Source organism: Anabrus simplex, chromosome 1 (assembly GCF_040414725.1).
Source record: "Anabrus simplex isolate iqAnaSimp1 chromosome 1, ASM4041472v1, whole genome shotgun sequence".
In the NCBI taxonomy this organism is placed as follows: domain Eukaryota; kingdom Metazoa; phylum Arthropoda; class Insecta; order Orthoptera; family Tettigoniidae; genus Anabrus; species Anabrus simplex.
Genome location: NC_090265.1, coordinates 708,229,935 through 708,249,621, shown reverse-complemented (window position 1 = coordinate 708,249,621; position 19,687 = coordinate 708,229,935). Strand labels below are relative to the sequence as shown.

At 38.4% G+C, this 19,687-nt stretch overlaps 1 protein-coding gene across 3 annotated transcripts in view; it reads left to right on the top strand.

The window, feature by feature from the left end:
* LOC136857370 (polyprenol reductase) overlaps positions 1 to 19,687 on the top strand; it is a 76,836-nt gene that overhangs the window by 8,442 nt on the left and 48,707 nt on the right. For 2 of the 3 annotated variants that reach the window (XM_067135995.2, XM_067135993.2), the window contains exons 2-4: positions 1,987 to 2,135; positions 7,320 to 7,514; positions 11,877 to 12,008. In XM_067135995.2, coding sequence (XP_066992096.2) covers positions 1,987 to 2,135; positions 7,320 to 7,514; positions 11,877 to 12,008 — 476 coding nt within the window. The remainder of the gene's footprint in view (positions 1 to 1,986; positions 2,136 to 7,319; positions 7,515 to 11,876; positions 12,009 to 19,687) is intronic. The other variant, XM_067135994.2, reaches the window with a different exon arrangement.

Genomic DNA, 19,687 nt, shown 5'->3' with positions numbered 1-19,687 from the left:
GTTTTGTTAGGCAGTGTAATATATCACATATCATATTATGACAGTGCCATGTATTAAAACAAGTAAACTGTGAGGATGAATGTAGGGAGGGGGGTAGGTTACCTTGGAAATAAGTCAACTTCCTCATGGAGGTTAAGAGAAGTAGAGAGAGCAAGGCGGTGATGGTTAGACTCTGCTTAATGTTAAGAGACCACGGAACATCTGCTATTCCCTGTCTGACATTGATCTCTTTTGCCTTTTCATAGTATATAGCAGTCTTCATTCACTGATTTTTTTTTTTTTTTTACCCTTCAAAAATCTCTTCTTGTTCTCTGGGCTGTTGTACCTGTTCTCTTATAAGCTGTGAGCAAAGAAAGAGGCAACATCACAAGTCTTACTTGAAAGATTAATGATTATTGCCATACTGTACTGTTCTTATGAAGCATAACACATCTCATGCCCCACTTAGCCTTTCACTTTGTTGTTCTTCTTCTTTTAAATGGGCCTGCTTGAGACCATGCTTGTTCAACCGTTAGGCTTTCATCGTTGCCCAGTATCATAACATCTCCTGTCATTAGCTTCCTCCTTTTTCAAGAGTTTTTCTTGAAAACAACAGACTTTATTCAGGATCTGTCGTACAGTCTGTCTCTTAGCCCCAGCTCTTCTCTGTACTCCTCAGTATCGATCAGCCAGGTGCCACCTGACCTTAAAGCTACCTTCCTTTTTCTGGCAGTCAGAGAGCCTCTCAGTTTGAGTGTAAGCTCTGAATTGTGCTGTCTCTGTCTTCTAGTAATTCATAAAATAGTACAAGGAGATGAAAATGAAAATCCACAGCCTGTTTCCAGTCATTCGATCAGGTCAAGAATAAAATGCACGAAGCCCCCATCTAACAGCAAGGAAAGGCATTGTGCTTGTCGCACTCTTCTGGGGCACTGATTAATGAAGGACTGACATATGAAATGATGGTGGAGAATGTTGCTGCAATAAAAGTTGACAGGGAAAACCAGAGTACTCAGAGAAAAACCTGTCCCACCTCCACTCTGTCCAGCACAAACCTCATGAATTTGAACCATAGAACCCAGCGGTGAGAGGCTGGTGCTCTGCCACCTGAGCAACGGAGGATTTAGTACAAGGAGATAACAAAGTTCATAATTAGCAATGAAAGAAAGGTCTCTGTTGTGAATCTGAAGATTGTTGTTGTTGTTGCATATATCTACTGCAGATGGGTTGGCACACACATTACTGTACAAAATCCTATAGACACTAGCATTTTGAATAATATATACTCTGTCTAGCTGTGGGTGTATCTGAGGTTATTTACCAACTTCCTGATGAGCTAGCAAGTTTAAACTTTGCATACCGTGTTCCCTCTGGATTGTAATTCTGCTTTTAAATGGAATTTATTGAAATAAGAAAAGTTTTGCGTATGTCTGTCTGTCTTTTCCCATTCCTTCCGTCTTGCATACACACAAGCAGTTTGCCCTGCCCTCTTGAAACTGCAGCTAATGTGAGTGCTTTTCTCTGGCAGCTCTGACTCTAGTTGAAGTAAGTGGCTTGGAGTCTAGCAGTATTCATTCTCCTTGCCTTATTGACCTCGATTGAGTTTGAGGCTGTAATTCTTATTTGTTTACAGTCACATACATACAGAATTGAAGGTTGACGCTTTGTGGTATTCATTCTTTTTGCAAATGCACATGCTTTTAAAAAGGATATTATCACTTAAGTTGAATTGTAAATTGCAATTCTTATCCTTTATTTTGATTATGTACTTAATTTACCCCGAATTGAAAGTTGACACTTTGTGGTATTCATTTTCTTAGCCATACTCTCTTGAAGACGTATGAAGGCATTTATTTTGGAAGCACTTCTTTCTGTCATAGACAGGCTTGCAACCAGTATAGAGCTAAAATTATGCAAATACCTAGGAAATAACAAACTAACTTATTAAGAACTTCAAATTTTTGTTAGTACTAATGATTATTTAAAGCTCATGTGATGTTTTAACAGGTGGTTCCGACATTTTTATGTCTTTGCTGCAATTAACACGCTCTCTGCCACACTGCTTGCTTTCATGGCTTATTTCTTTGGTAGAAGACCACATCCCTGGTTACTCTTCATGTTGGACTTGCTTGCATCCCGTGACCGAAAAGCAACAGGTAAGTTTGTGAACATGCTTGTAACTGACTTGCCCTCTGCCTTTAGTAGTCATTAAAGACTTGGGTAATTGTAGTGTTTATAAGTTCAGATCATTCACATTAGCTTAGAAACCATTGCTTTTCTAGACCAAATACAACTGAGGTGAAATCTGCTCGTATCATGTTTGATGTGTGAGGGGAGCAAAAGTTGGTTTTTTTTTTTTTTTGCTACTTTTTTATGTTGCACTGACAGGTAGGTCTCATGGCGACAATGGGACAGAAAGGCCTAGGAACGTGAAGGAAGCGGCCGTGGCCAGTTAAGGTACAGCCCCAGTATTTGCCTGGTGTGAAAATGAGAAACCACGGAAAACCATCTTCAGGGCTGCCTACAGTGGGGTTCGAACCCACTATCTCCTGGATGCGAGCTTACAGCTGTGTGCTCCTAACCGCACGGCCAACTCACCCGGTGGGAGCTAAAGTAGCTATACAGCTGTCCACTACTATCCGTTTTTGTAAACATTTGTTTGTTGCTGTGATTTTCTTGCATCATCCCTGGCAATTTAACCAACGACCAGTTTAACCTTCAAAATTGTGTTTTGAAACAGTATTGGAAAACAGAGAAGGCTTTCTTTGCTAATGGTTTAACGTTGCACTAACACCTTGAAGACTTTTGGTAACGCAAGGATGGGGAAGGTCTAGGAAGCGGTTATGGTCTTAATTAAGGTACAGCCTCCAGCATTTGCCTGGTGTGAAAATAGAAAGCCATGGTAAACCATCTTCAGGGTTGTGAACAGTGGGATTCAAACCCACAATCATCCGAATGCAAGCTCACAGCTACACAATGCTAACTGCATGGCTAACTCACTCGGTAACAGAGAATGTTGCCATTATGTTTTACATATTCATGTTCCTATCTTTCTATATATGTAACGCTGCAGTAGCAGTGAAATAAACCTTGCATCCATCCCACCAACACTGCAGTTTGGTTAAATATAAATAAGTTGTGGAATTATTGTGAAATCCATTCATTTGCCAAGTGCTGTGAATACCTTGTGAACAAAGTATTGATATGGTTCATGTATCGTGCCAGCTGCAATATTTTCGTAACATTGTCGAAAATCACTCAGAACGTATTGAGTTGCTTTTCTTTGAATTTTTTCCAGTTCTCGAATCAAGTAATTGTGGTGAGGGTCCCATACACTGGAACCATACTGTAGTTAAGGTCTTACCAGAGTCTTATGCCCTCTCATTTACATCCTTACTACAACCCCTAAATACCCTCATAACCATGTGCAGAGATCTGTACCCTTTATTTACAATTCCATAATATGATTACCCCAATGAAGATCTTTCCTTATATTAACTTCTAGGTACTTACAGTGATCCCCAGTCAAAAAATAGCATAGAGTGATCCCCCATAAGGAACTTTCACCCCATCAACATAGTAATTAAAACTGAGAGGACTTTTCCTATTAGTGAAACTCACAACCTGACTTAAACTCGGTTTATCATCATACAATTGCCTGCTGTCCATCTCACAACATTGTCGGGGTCTTTTTACAGTTGTAAACTTATTTATTACTCTCTTCATTATAACATCATCTGCAAAAGGCCTTATATCTGATTCCAGTTCTTTACTCATATAATCTACATGTATGACTGACTGACCGACCGACCGGGTTTTAATGGTGCGTGGCCTTTGTAGAGGCCTGGTGCAGGTCTTTTGATTTGACACCCGTAGGCGACCTGCGCATCGTGATGACAATGAAATTATGATGAAGACGACACATACACCCAGTCCCCGTGCCAGGGGAATTAACCAATTATGGTTAAAATTCCCGACCCTGCCGGGAATCGAACCCAGGAACCCTGTGACTAACCACTTAGCCATGGAGCCGGACAGCTAAAGGGGTGAAAATGGGGGACAAATTTTTAAAATGAGTATATCTATATATCAAACACTTAGTTTAAAGATGTGAAAATTGGTACGTGGAATTTCCTTAAAAAATAAAGAAATGCGTATGATTTTGTTTTTGGAAAATCCACTTAATGGGGGAGGGGGTGAAAAGAATTGAAGGAGTTTGTTTTTATGACGATACATATATCTCTGAAAATGAAGATGACACAGACGTGAAAATTGGTACTCGGAATCTCCCTTGAAAGTAAAGAAACACCTCTTTTTTCGGAAAATCTGCTTAGGGGGTAGAAATTAATTGAAAAAGCAGTTGAATTTTTAAAATGAGTATATCCACAGTATATCTCATAAACTTAACATGTTAACATGTTACAGATGTGAAAATTGGTATTTGGAATCTCCTTTTAAAATATAAGTGCGGCCAGTATCCAGTAATCAGGAGATAGTGGGTTCGAACCCCACTGTCGGCAGCCCTGAAGATGGTTTTCCGTGGTTTCCCATTTTCACACCAGGCTGTACTTTAATTAAGGCCACGGCCGCTTCCTTCCCATTCCTAGGCCTTTCCTATCCCATCGTCGCCATAAGACGTATCTATGTCGGTGCGACGTAAAGCAATAGCAAATAGCCTTTTAAAATAAAGCCACTTAACAGGGGTAAAAAGAAGTGAAAAAGGAATTGAATTATTTTTATGAGGATACTTATATCTCAAAAATTGAAGATGTTACAGATGTGAGAACTGGTATTTGGTATCTCCTTTAAAAGTAACAAAACACGTATATTTTGTTTCTGGAAAACCCGCTTAGAGGTGTGGGGGACTGATAAAAGGTTTGAAATCTGAAGATATTACAGACATTGAAATAGGTATTTTGAATCTCCTTTAAAAATAAAGATTCACTTTTTTTTTCTGATTTGAGAGAGGACTGTTTTGACAAGTCGCATGTTCAAGAGAAATGTAACAGATTTTCGGCCATGGGACAGCACATGGGTGGGTGATACGAACCATAAGTTCACTAATATCAACCAAGACATGAAAATTCTCAAAGTTGTACAAAAAGGCCCCCTGCTAAATATTACGGAAAATTGTTTTATCCATCTGGAACAGTTTTTCAATCCTGATTTCAATCTAAATGAAATTTCAGAGAAATCAAACATTTTATTTGACCTTTTAATCCCTATCTTTAGTAATAATGTCTCAGATAAAAAAAAATTCTTTGTTTTATAATCTCTTTAAATTCCCTTCTCAGCAGCAGTCATTCTTTCCGCATCCTTCAGCCCCACCTTAGACACCCCTTCTCTCCTCCCTGCTCCCACCCCTCCCTCCTTCCCTTCCTCTCCCTTAACCCCTCCCCTCTGCTCTATAGCAATGCCTGCTTCCTACAAGAAGTCATTGTTTGTTCCCTATCCACTCCTTTGTTTCCATGACCTGCCTGCTTCCTCCAGCAAGTCAGAGCTTGTTCTACATCAGACATTAGAGGTGAATATCATACATAATTTTTCTCCTTTTTAATTTCTTTTCTGTGTGTTTATTCATTCCTAATTCTGGTTATCATTTCCAGGTTTACTTCTTTGCCTGAGGTCCTAAGTCAACTTAAAGACATCATATTAAGACAAGAAGATCATAACCATAATTATTATTATATGTATTTTAATGTTATAATTATTCCTGCAACATTGTCTTTGTCTGGTATACATTCGTTTTTTAGTTATCATATAATCTGTTTAATTTGTTATTTGGCTGAAGATGGCTGCTGAGTGACTGAAACTAGTCCCAATACTGATGTAATATAATTTACTTGATATATTGTATTTAAAAGGTCAGTTTATTTCTTATATATGTTCCAGAGTTAGCTCTGCCAGTAGCCTGGTCATCTTAGCCCCAAAAGGCAATACCACAAACATTGTTTACAGAGAGGTTATGGGGTAGGCCTAAATGAAACTCAATTTTTTGGTTAGTTTTTGTACATTAGGGATTTTCAGATAATGTCTTAGTGCAGTACGGAGGAACGATTGCATTTGAAAATCCACGGCCTGTTTCCAGTCATTCAACCGGGTCAGCGTTGGAATGAATGAAGCCCCCATCTAATGGCGAGGATAGGAATTGTGCCGGCTGCTGAAGCCTGTTGCACTCCTCTGGGGCAATGATGAAATGATGACAGATGAAATGATATTGGAGAGTGTTGCTGGAATGAATGGTGACGGAAAACCGGAGTACCCGGAGAAAAACCTGTCCCGCCTCCGCCTTGTCCAGCACACATCTCACTTGGAGTGACCAGGATTTGAACCACGGAACCCAGCGGTGGAAGGTCAGCCCACTGCCGCCTGAGCCACGGAGGCTCTGATTGCATTTATCAAATTAAGAAATTCACGCACTGAAGGCACGGGTAACAGCTAGTTTATATATATTAGAAAACGTAAAGGTCCAATAATACTGCCTTGAGGAATTCCCCTCATAAATTATAGGATTACGAGCAAGTGGCTGTGAGATTTGGGTCACATAGCTGTCAGGTTGCATTTGGGAGATAGTGGGTTTGAACCCCACTTTCTGCAGTCCTGAAGATGGTTTTCCGTGGTTTCCCATTTTCACACGAGACAAATGGTGGGGCTGTACCTTAAATAAGGTCACACTCGCTTCCTTCCACTCTTAGCCCTTTCTTATCCCATTGTTGCCATAAGACCTATCTGTGCCAGTGCAATGTAAAGCAGATTGTAAAAAAAAAAAAAAATTACAGGATCAGTAACTCTTTGAATTCTATTTACTAGAAATATCAGGTTGGTATGAGAAGAAGGATGAACAGAGAAAGGAGACATGGTCAAACATGAAAGGACAAGGTCCTTTTTCACTTCAATTTGTCTTTGTGTCTCTTCCCTTTACCTTTGTTTATCCAGTTCTCTCCTTGTCCCACATTAAGACTGAAGATCCGTCAATATGGTCCCTCAGTGAGTGTTAAAGCCAGTCGTGATGAAGTTGGGAAGCACAAACAAGTTTGTTTGGGACTGAGAAGAGATGGATATAGAAAAGGATTGATGAGGAAAGAGCCTGTCTATTTGACGACGACAGTGTATGAAGATGTCGAGATTGTCCTTGTCTCATCTGACTGTTGCTACCTCTTCATTGCTTTTAAGCTATTATGTTTTCCCTTTCTTGTTCCTATCATACTTGATTTGTTTGTTCCTTTCTCTTTACTACCATTATGACATGATTTATGTATCCTTTGAACATTTGGGAAATTTTCAAATGATAGAAAAATTGTACTATTCTGGTTTTACAGTTCTGATTTCCTTGTTTTCAGTCAGTGGTCTGTCTGTCCTCCTAGCACTTTTGTTGCTCACTCTTCAAGCTTGGCACAGGTTCTACGAGACCTGGTTCGTCAGTGTGTTCTCGAATGGCCGGATGAATCTGTCTCATTACCTCGTCGGCTACATCCACTATTTTGGATCAGTTGCTGCAATCTTATCCGAAGCGCCAGGTTTCATCTCGGGCAAAGGCAAGTTTTGTTTGTGTCGGTGCATGAAAATGATATCAGTAAATACCTTTTGCAGATTTTTAAGATTTATACCCAAGAATATGAGTTCTATATTGAGATGTGTTAAGAAAGAAAAATTGTGAGATAAACAAGTCAGATACTTAATCTGGTCCTCATGTATCTTGCCGTCTTGAGGCTTCTATCTGCTGCTATTGAAACTGTCCATCGCACAGTCCTCTCTCCTGCGGTGTCTCATCGATTTCGTCCTCCCATTTCTTTCTTGGTCATCCTTACCCTGTCCTTCTACCGGCATGTCCTTCATTTGCCTTGGCAGGTGGTCTGTTGACATCTACTGGATGTGGCCAAACCATCTTTATCTCTATTTTCTGGAGGTATTGCATCTTTGCCAATATTGTACTTTACTCTTTATCCACTACGTCAGTGTCCATGACCCACAGCCGTACGTCAAGTGTCGGTGTGTAGGTGGTTCTTTAGATGTTTACAGGTACAGATTACAACTATTTTGTGTGTTATAGATTGATGAGTAATTGAATTCAATCAATCAATACTGATCTGCATTTAGGGCAGTCGCCCAGGTGGCAGATTCCCTATCTGTTGTTTTCCTAGCCTTTTCCTAAATGATTTCAAAGAAATTGGAAATTTATTGAACATCTCCCTTGGTAAGTTATTCCAATCCCTAACTCCCCTTCCTATAAATGAATATTTGCCCCAGTTTGTCCTCTTGAATTCCAACTTTATCTTCAAATTGTGATCTTTCCTACTTTTATAAACGCCATTCAAACTTATTCGTCTACTAATGTCATTCCACGCCATCTCTCTGCTGACAGCTCGGAACATACCACTTATGATATAGATGTTGATTCCCATAGGGAATATGAAATATTTGTCCTGAATGAGTAAATTTATAATACCAATATAAATGGTCCGTTATTGGACATTATAAATTTTCCAGCCAACTCATTCCCGGTTGCCAGCGTTTCGCCCTCGCATGCTAGGGTGGGCTCATCAGTTGGTACCTAGCACACCTACCAATACGCTGGCTAGTGCATACCGTGGAGTCCACTGCGTAGGCTAACTGGAGCCACCGGCACTGCCAATGCACTAAGAGACTTTGTCTCATTATCAAAAATTGATGCCTGCTTGGCCATCAGATGATATAGATGTTGATTCCCATAGGGAATCTGAAATATTTGTCCTGAATGAGTAAATTTATAATACCAATATAAATGGTCTGTTATTGGACATTATAAATTTTCCAGCCAACTCATTCCCGGTTGCCAGCGTTTCGCCCTCGCGTGCTAGGGTGGGCTCATCAGTTGGTACCTAGCATACCTACCAATACGCTGGCTAGCATACCGTGGAGTCCACTGCGTAGGCTAACTGGAGCCACCGGCACTGCCAATGCACTAAGAGACTTTGTCTCATTATCAAAAATTGATGCCTGCTTGGCCATCAGATGATATAGATGTTGATTCCCATAGGGAATCTGAAATATTTGTCCTGAATGAGTAAATTTATAATACCAGTATAAATGGTCCGTTATTGGACATTATAAATTTTCCAGCCAACTCATTCCCGGTTGCCAGCGTTTCGCCCTCGCGTGCTAGGGTGGGCTCATCAGTTGGTACCTAGCACACCTACCAATACGGTGGCTAGTGCATACATCTAAATCATCTGATGGCCAAGCAGGCATCAATTTTTGATAATGAGACAGTCTCTTAGTGCATTGGCAGTGCCGGTGGCTCCAGTTAGCCTACGCAGTGGCCTCCACGGTATGCACTAGCCAGCGTATTGGTAGGTGTGCTAGGTACCAACTGATGAGCCCACCCTAGCACGCGAGGGCGAAACGCTGGCAACCGGGAATGAGTTGACTGGAAAATTTATAATGTCCAATAACGGACCATTTATATTGGTATTATACTCATTCAGGACAAATATTTCAGATTCCCTATGGGAATCAACATCTATATCATCTGATGGCCAAGCAGGCATCAATTTTTGATAATGAGACAAAGTCTCTTAGTGCATTGGCAGTGCCGGTGGCTCCAGTTAGCCTACGCAGTGGCCTCCACGGTATGCACTAGCCAGCGTATTGGTAGGTGTGCTAGGTACCAACTGATGAGCCCACCCTAGCACGCGAGGGCGAAACGCTGGCAACCGGGAATGAGTTGGCTGGAAAATTTATAATGTCCAATAACGGACCATTTATATTGGTATTACATACCACTTAGTCGAGCAGCTCTTCTTCTTTCTCTCTGTTCTTCCCAACCCAAACATTGCAACATTTTTGTAACGCTACTCTTTTGTCAGAAATCACCCAGAACAAATCGAGCTGCTTTTCTTTCGATTTTTTCCAGTTCTTGAATCAGGTAATCCTGGTGAGGGTCCCATACACTGGAACCATACTCTAGTTGGGGTCTTACCAGAGACTTATATGCACTCTCCTTTACATCCTTACTACAACCCCTAAACACCCTCATAACCATGTGCAGAGATATGTACCCTTTATTTACAATCCCATTTATGTGATTACTCCAATGAAGATCTTTCCTTATATTAACACCTAGATACTTACAATGATCCCCAAAAGGAACTTTCACCCCATCAATGCAGTAATCAAAACTGAGAGGACTTTTCCTATTTGTGAAACTCACAACCTGACCTTTAACCCCGTTTATCAACATACCATTGCCTGCTGTCCATCTCACAACATTGTTCATTGTTGAAAGGAACCAAGTCCAATTTCGAAAGTCTTGAGATAAACGCTAAAGCCTGTTTTGCCACTCTTGTAATGTAGTATGAGCCATAATTGTTTGTTCGTATAAAGTGCATACACATGCCATTATAATAAAGCCAAAATAGCCTTATTTCATGTGTTACTAACACAAAAGTATGTAACTGGACTTGGTTCCTTTCAACATGGAATAAACAGAACCTGTAAGCAAGAATAATATTAACGGTCTTGGTTTATTCTTTATTCCAAAATGAATAGGGTATATGAAAGTATGAAAAGAAAAGGTAACATATATGGAATAAATGTTATTTTCTTCAAAGAACACACAGAACTAGTTTATTATCTTCTTACCCAGTATTTTTCAATGACTTCACTTTGATTAAAATAGCTGCACTGAAGTCATAAATATTGAATAACAAAATGATAGAAATCAAACAATTCACAGTGCTAGAAAAGACATGGTCAGTGTAGTACTTCATGGAGAACGCTTTACTCACTTCAGAAGTTGTGACATAACGATGAACCTTCTTGAGATCGTCCTAATTTGTTGATTTGATTGCTACTCGTCCTTCCTTGTAGGCCTTCTTCAACTGATTCTTGGCCCAGGCTGAGGCATATGAAATGTATGATGGACTAGGCTCCCAATGAAGGCCTGAGCAACCACTCTGCCAGGATGATCTGCTGAATAGCGGAACTCTGAGAACAACGCAGTAGCAGACGTTACCTTTGCTCTTCTAAGAACATTCTCTCTTGTTGATTCATCACTCAGAGTTATTTTTTTATAATGCTTAGGGCACTATGTATCCACATCAATTATGTCAGTTTTTTCCACCATTTTTATGGCAACATTCTTTTTGGCTTTAGCAACAATTTGTGCACTATTCTTTTGGAGTGTACGTCATGTCACAGCACATAATTTGTTTTTTGAAAACACCAAAATCCCTATTGCAAGGCAGGAGGAAATGACCTCCAATAGGTGCCTTCAAAATAGGTGCCTTCAAAATAGGTGCTAAAATACAAGACATCAGGGTTTATATTCCACACAATTACCAACACTTATTTAATGATGTAACTCAATAACTTAATGAATTGTTCTGCTAATGGAAGCTGAGAAGGGACCACATGTGGACTAAGTAAGGTCAGTAACAGTCAACTTGAGTAACTCCTTTTTTGTTACTTTCATGTCTATGTATTTGTTCAGTTTATCCATGACAAATGTAGAATACAAACTATATTGTATGCAGCTTTCAAATGTGTGTGAGCAACTTTACATATTTTTTTGAGGCAAATCTGAAAGAACAAGTTAGTATAATTCTGCTGATATGTATGTATTCCTAACCATTCATTTATATATCATGAGTTTTTTATTTTCTTTCTGTAAAACATTTCATTTTAGTCAGGGACAGTTTTATTTGGTTTTCTCATATCCAGGTTTGATTGATTCACATGTTCTTCCTCTTGTATTAACTAAAATCTTTGCTGTCCTAGTGGACATTTGTTCTTCCCTATATTTTACCTCTTCCTATTTTACTAATTGAAAGCCATATCGTCGCTGTTTTCTGTATTACCCGGTATATGTAGTTGTAACCCTTGAGAGTGACTTTTATGGTTGGTTCTTTTCTTTACAGATGATCATGCATCTGTGCAGCTGAGTGATCTGACATTACTCAATGTTCTTGGCTGTATTCTCTTCCTATATGCATGTTATCGGCAATATAAGGTTGGAATACTTCTTGCCAATCTGCGTAAAAATGAAAAAGGTGAGCAGGTTCATTGTTGTTGGTGCATGTGTTCTATCAGCCATACTTCTTGTTAAAGTATATCCAGAGTTTACTCTCGTCCCATGTGTAAATTAAGTTGCTCTTCCTTCCTCCCTAAATGTTCTAATTGCATGCAAATAATCTTTGATCACAGAGGATTTAGGCCTTGAGTTGGCAAGCCATAGACAACTTTGACGGCATTGAAGAAGGCATTGCATTTCATGTGATTTTGTTGTCCACTATTGATGGTTCAGTGTCTAAATTTTTCTTGGCTTCTTTGTATTGTAGACTTTTTGGGCTGATTTTGGATCATTTTGTCAGGCTTTGTATGTTTTTCGGTTTTTATATATTAGGCTTTGAATTTCTATATCATTTTCATCATAGTCCTAATGCTTCCTCTTCATGAATCCTACAGACTCCTCATTCAAGTTTTTTCACATCAGTTTTGTTCTCACAACTTGTGAGAAGGGCTTTAAACATAGAAATTATTACTTTTTTTTTAGATGCACCCTAGTGCAAATTACAGCTAACTGAGGCTTTACAATTGTTACTCTATATCTTGCTGATATTACTGGCAGAGATAGTGTTTTTGGACTTAAAAAGAAATCAAGAGCAGCACTTCAGTTATCCAATAGTATGCCTTTCTTTGATAGTTTTACATTTCCTTTGGTAGTTTTCATACCCTTCTACTCTCAGCATACTATATTGATGATGATGATGATGCTTGTTTGTTTAAAGGGGCCTAACATCGAAAGTCATCGGCCCCCATACTATATTGACATTTGCTAAAACACTCATCATGCCAGTATATCGGCGTTACACATACAAGGTGTTTTAGTTTCATTTGTGCCTTCCAGACAGCAGTAATTGACACAGTGACGAAGTATATGGTAATGTCATGCTGTTTCTTTCTAGACATCTCAACACTTTGCGATTGGTGTAAATATTCCTTGGGTACAAAAAGCATATCACTGAGTGTATTTGTTCACCTTGTTGCTGACACGTACACATGCCATCCTGTTTGTTTTTTGTACTTTGCTGGTTCATTGTGCTTCTTAGGAGGATCCTCCAGTTGTTATGGAGAGACAGAGTACTCAACACTGAAGTCCTACAGCGTGATGTTTTGCTTGGTCATAGGCGATTTGGATAGCTGTGTCATGTAAGATGAATAGACCTTGAGCGAATTCCCAACAGTTTGATTGCTCTATGCAGAACTACTTGAGGGTACAAGGTCAGTTCGAAGACCACATCATCATTTCATAGATATCCATTAAAAAAAAGATCTGAACCATGTTGATATTTCTCTCAGCGAGTGGGAAAGCTCTGCCGATGACCAAGATACTTGGCGATTGGCTATGGGAAATGATGTTCAGAAAACTGAGAGGAAATGGAATGACAATAACATATGACTGATCGGTTTAACCACACATACTACAGAGTAAAACTGATCGAATTTCAGAATCTCATTATTTTTTAAGGTACTAAATACTTCCATTGTGTACGGTAAGCACAATGAACATTTTACAAAAAATTCAGATTAATATACTTTTAAAATAAATATTTTTATTTTACAGTCTTTAATGTTGTCTTAAATACAAGTCTACCTACAAAATACCGCATTTACGCGAATAATCCCCGCATATTAAAAAAAAAAAATTTGAGGCACGAAATTGGGGTGCGGGTTTTATTTGAGTAAAGGTTGCCAACACGCTCCTGGTTCACCTAGTTTTCGATACTGAGTGTACAGTAATGCTTTGTGCAACCGTAGATGGAAGAAAACCGTCCCCATATGTCATATTTAAAAGGAAAACAATTCGGACTTTTAATTCTAAACTGACAACATTTTTTTAAATAGTACCGTATTTTACAGAGTAATTTAAATTGAAAATTTCTCCGCGTCTTCCGGAACATGCAGGGGTAGCTTTCCGCACTTTCGCTCAGTTTGGTGTGTCTGTAGTGTGTTTCATAGTTGAAAATAGAGTGAAATCGTAATTCTTTTGTATTTAGCGTTTTAAGGAACGCCACAATATCACGTAGCAGGCAGAACGCGGAAAAGCGGAATCTGCGAAAACTGGCGAGGGTTGGCATTTCGGAATTACAAGATGGCTGTTAATTCGAAATCACGTAATTGGAAGTCCGATTTCTGTATTACAAAGACTTCAAATTTACGAGGTTTTACTGTATCGCAAAACTAACATCAGATTTTGCCGATGTGTCTATTTCAAGTGTTTACATTGCACGAGAGACCGTGTGACAGAAGTGAGACGTGGAGTGTGACGAACTTGTTTTAGGAGAGGATTCTAGATAGAGTAGAACGCAGCCGGGTAGGCGGTTCGAAGAGGGTTGCACAGTAACATTTGTGCGCTTTGTACTATGACGTGTTTCCGCTGAGCCAATAGAATTATTTTAGTAAGAAGTGCCTGTTTGTGCAGGTCACGAGTTTATGTTTCGAGTTTTATTTGCAAATATCATAATCAACGAATTTAGGGAATTATTTGCGTGTGTACGATGGATCCAGGAAGAGGAAAAAGACAAGTATTGCATCGACAGGGGAGGGAAATAGTATTTAGAGTGTATTTTGTAAGCATGCAGCAGCAGGCGATCAGCGGCGGGGGGGGGGAGGTTGCCACCCCTCACCAACACAGCACTCGCGTGTGGTATCGGCCTGCAAACAGTACAGAGGATAAAACAAGCTACGGAAATAAAAATAATGTAGTGTTCCGGTCGCCAGGGAAGAACCCTAAGAGGAAGAAGCCAGTGACGGACCTCGATGATTTCAATAAAAATGTTCTGCATACAACAATATTTGATATGTATTAAAACGGTGAATATCCTACGGCATTGAAACTGGCCCGTCCATTTACCTTCCTTAATATCTCGAAAATTTCCCTCAACACTTTCTCGGGGTTTGATGTTAAAAATTAATTTGGACTTTCAGGAAATTTTTAAGCCCATGAAAAATATAGGTCATCACTTTGGAGTTCAAGATATAACTGGATGAAAAAATGTTTGTACTTTCGTGCTGTTATGCTCTCTTCTCCTTCCTTTATTTTTCTCCCTTCACTTCCTCAAGTTTTCCTTGCATCTCACCTACTACCATTTTCTCTCTTCAGCTTATTACAACACGCGTCAATTCTCTTATGATATAAATATTTTCTTCCACTAGACCAAATATTGTTTATTTCCTTACTGTCATTTATTTAAAAAATAAAATTTCTTCTCCTTCCTTTATTTTTCTCCCTTCACCTCCTCAAGATTTCCTTTGAACCTTACCTACCACCATTTCTCTCTTCAGCTTATCACAACACGCGTAAATTCCCTTGTGACATATTTTATTTCAACATTTTCTTCCACCTGACCAAATTTATTTATTTCCTACTGTCATTTATTCAGAGTCAATTGTATGGTCCGCATTGAACTGCGAATTTATATCCACCTTTATTTAACTCCATATATGTTATTCCGCCTCGTGAAACATCCATCGTCCTTCAAGATTCCAGAAGCAGAAGAGCTTTCTTCTAGCATCTTACTTCGCATCGACAATTATTTTTAGTTTATAAACATCTTGAGAAGACAATGTTACGGTACTTTAATTTCAATTGATCTCTGAATGAACAACATCATCGCTTGAAAACCAACCTTTTTCGATTTCCACTTTCACAACTTGTCATTTTTATATGACGCACGGGACCTTTTTTATGGATCTATTTTTTAACATAATATAGCGCTTCTCTGGACTCCTAAGCCTCCACGCGCAACAATTACCTAGTTCCAAAAAACTGAAGAGCCTTTCCAACATCCATGTGTTTTGACGTCTATGAATACCTTAAAAAGTGACGTAACTTCTTCGAATATACAACAGCAAACTCAAGAAGCCAGCATTCAACTGATAATTCTTCTTTATAACATCTTTTAGTGCACACTGGACTTTTAATGCTATACGTCGCACTGAACTTTATTCATAAATAAACAACATAACTTCCGCTCAGTGCTTCGTCAATTAGAAGAGTTATTATCTATATATATAAAATAAGAGTTTTGTCTGTACATTGCTCAGAATTTGAAAAGAATGGTACTTCTGTATCGGTCATGTCCACAGTAACAAGGAAATGCACTTTTTACTTTTCCGTAATTTCTGTCTGTCTGTCTATCTGTCTGTCTGTCTGTATGTATGTACACTCATCACTAGAAAACGGCTGAAGAGAATGTAATGAAAATCGGTATGCAAAGTCGGGAAATAAGTCGCTACAATCTAAGCCATAAATAATTTTATTCACGCTGAGTAAAATGGTAGTTTAGGGAAAGGCCTAAAATTCAATTCTCAAATATTTATATTATTAGTGGTCATATCGATAAATACTACATAACTAAAGTTATATAGAATTAAATTTCTGATCATTTTCGTCTTATGCATTTTTACCATACCGGCTATAATAACACAGATATTCATGAATTTGGATTTTTGTTGCTAAGTCCACATCAACGCCGAGCCCTGACAAAATGGATAAACATAATTTAATGAAAATCGGTATATAGAGTCGGGGAATAATAAAATACAGTTTAAGCTATAAACAATGTTATTCACCCTGGGTGAAATGGTAGCTTAGGGGAAGGCACCTAAAATTTAATTTTTAAATACCTTTCTTGGTCCTATGGAAAAGTACTACATAACAAAAGTTATAGAGAATATAATTTCGGATCATTTATGTTTTATTCAGTTTTACCGTACCGACTATGATAAGAGTGGTATTTCAGAAGTGGAAGACAATTAATAATGTGAAGGCCTACAATATCGAAAGCGCGTAACATAGATCAACAATAACATTACACTGACCGTTGTTTGTTGTAATGTTCTTTGTCTCTTATGCTGACATTGAACTCCGATAGATGGGATTATTGCTGCGTACCGAGTATAACAGCCTAACTGAATATTGGCGGGAAATAGCTGAGGAGTTAGATAACTTTCTTCTTTAGCATGCCTATCCTCTCCTCTGGTTCATGCATTTTCTGATACTGCTGGTACGTAACACACTGGTTCATCATAGTATGCCAGCTATTCGATACCTACTCTGACGCGCTGTTTTGAATGAGCAGTGTGCGCACTTAAGTCACAGGCTCAGTTACCAGTAGTAGGAGTAGTAGTATGAACTGGTCTGGAATTACAATTTAGCCCTATTCTAAATTATGGTACCACAATTCACTAAATAACTCAAAATTCAACCCTGAAAAGAGCCGTTTCTTAGGGAAAGCTTCTTCCTCTTCACTTTCATTAAATCTACATTAATTTTATTCCAAATTAGCAGCGAGGATGTGGTTTCTTCTCTGGCTTGGAGGAAAAATTGCTTCCACGTCAGATAGTTCTTTCCCCCACCAGTGTAGTGAATTGGGATTTTCCAAAGCGTAGTACTGTTCGTTAAAAGTGAGAAAATGTGTGGTTTTCCATTTGATCGAGTATTTCATATGAAGGCATTGCTTTTAATCGCGCCATTCCTACTGACGTCATTGTAATGACCCATGTTCATTTCAGTTGGGAAAACCACTAAGAGAGTCTTTCTGAGGATCTATAAAGGCAGGCGGAGAGTGAGTGTCTGCCATTATAATGAAAACTCCCCAACCTGATTGTGACTGACGGTAGGCAAGCTGGCCTACCATTACTATGAAAATTCCCTAACCCAGTCTTCATATGAGAAAGGACGTTGGTGACTTGCCCGTCATGCTTCTAGGGCAACTTTAAGAGCTATGCAACTTAATACAATCTTGCTCACAACATTTACACTACCTAACCTAGAATTCTGTATAAAATTTAGAATTCCGTAGCGAAGCACGGGTACATTAGCTAGTTTTTAATATATTGCTGCTCAATATCCCACATGGTATGTACTTTTGAAAAGACTGTACTTGTGTTTACATTGTATATTTTTTCTTCGATATTTACGCTTTAATTTACTTCAGGCTGATGATGACCTATTACTAGGTCAAAACTAGTCCCTATGTAATTTAAACTATTTACATTTTGTATTGAAAAGGTGGACCCAAAATAATATATTAATTTACTCTATTGCTCTCTACACTTCGCCGCTCATTTCTCTCAACTTCCATTTACTTTCTTTAATATCTCGAAAATTTCCCTTAACACTTTCTGGGGGTTTGATGTTAAAAATTAATTTGGACTTTCAGGAAACTTTTAAGCCGACAAAAAATATAAGTTATCGCTTTGGAATTAAAGATATAACTGGAAGAAAAAATGTTTAAACTTTCGTGATGTTACGAGTAGCCAAATTGGCATCACCGCACGTCATACTTGTGTCTCTGTCTGGAAAATATATTTCATAGCAGTGATAATGTATTTTTATCATCTCAGGCAAAGCAGCTATATCCATAAATTTACATGTTCATATTTGCATAAAGACCACGTGGACCTCGCGGAGTGATACGAAATGTTTGTTTATGCCTACGTTACTCTTTCGATGGAAGGAATTTTAGTTCATTTAATTTTTTTTCAAAATGAGCCTTCCTAAAATGAGGGTGCAGGCATTATTCGACGGTGGGGATTATTCTGGTAAATAAGGTAATACTTAACCATCTTGAGTGAAAATTTGCCATGATTTTCTACTGATTTTTGTTTTATTTTAACAAAATGGCACACAGCAGTAATTGCAGTTTACATACTACATGTGTATGAACATGTCCAACTTACTATATATTACAGCTCTGTAATTTCCTAAACATGTTTTTTTCCAGATATTCAGCAGCTGTTTCTTGTTGTAACTGACTATTCATTCACTGTTTGCTTTAGTATTGTAGCAGAAAGACTTCTTCTTTAGCTTTAAAATGGTGAACCATACATGTACTGTAGAAGTCCGTTATAGCAAGAATTCATAACAGTGAAAAATGCACTCACTTTAGCGGATTGTCGTTATATACGATTCTTCGTAAAAGTCGGGAAAAACTCCATACACATTAAAATCGGTATGAAACGGCAATCAGTTTGTTCAAAACTTGCATTTTTGCGGGTGATATCCATACTATGGCTTACTCGTTTGTTATTTTTTGAAATCCAGTCCTGCGTGAAAGCGAATGTTTAATTTCATTCTGAACCGTATATGTATCATGAAAACATATTTCAAAAGCACGTAGAGTAATGATAACCTCCACGCTACAAATTTACGTGGAAACAGACTTTACAAAATGTAACTAGCCGCGAGAAAGTATGAAGTATCTTCTGATATCAGTGATGTACTCTGCCATATCTTGAGGTGTATCAAATTCTTACTTAATTTCTGTGTAGATTATAAAATTTAAGTGATCGTTTACTTAGCCATTATTTCTAATGAGTTAACAACTGCTATCGACCACGTATTTAAGTATTTGTTACAAAAGCACGTTCTGCTCTTTCATTCCAAATTATCTTTACAGAACAGCAGTCGACAGGTATTACTAGAGGCATGATTTTTTCGTATTAATTTTTGAACGATTTCGCGAGAAGGATAATAATTTTTGCGTTATTTCGCGAAATAGATATTGCCGTATCGCTTTAATTTCGCTTTAATGAAATTCTAAAATTAATCATTAACCCTTTGGATGCCGACCCATAATAGCTCATCATATGCATAGAATGCCAAGCATGTTTCAATGGATTTTGCATCACTGTATAAAATATTTTATTTACGTCTCAGTTT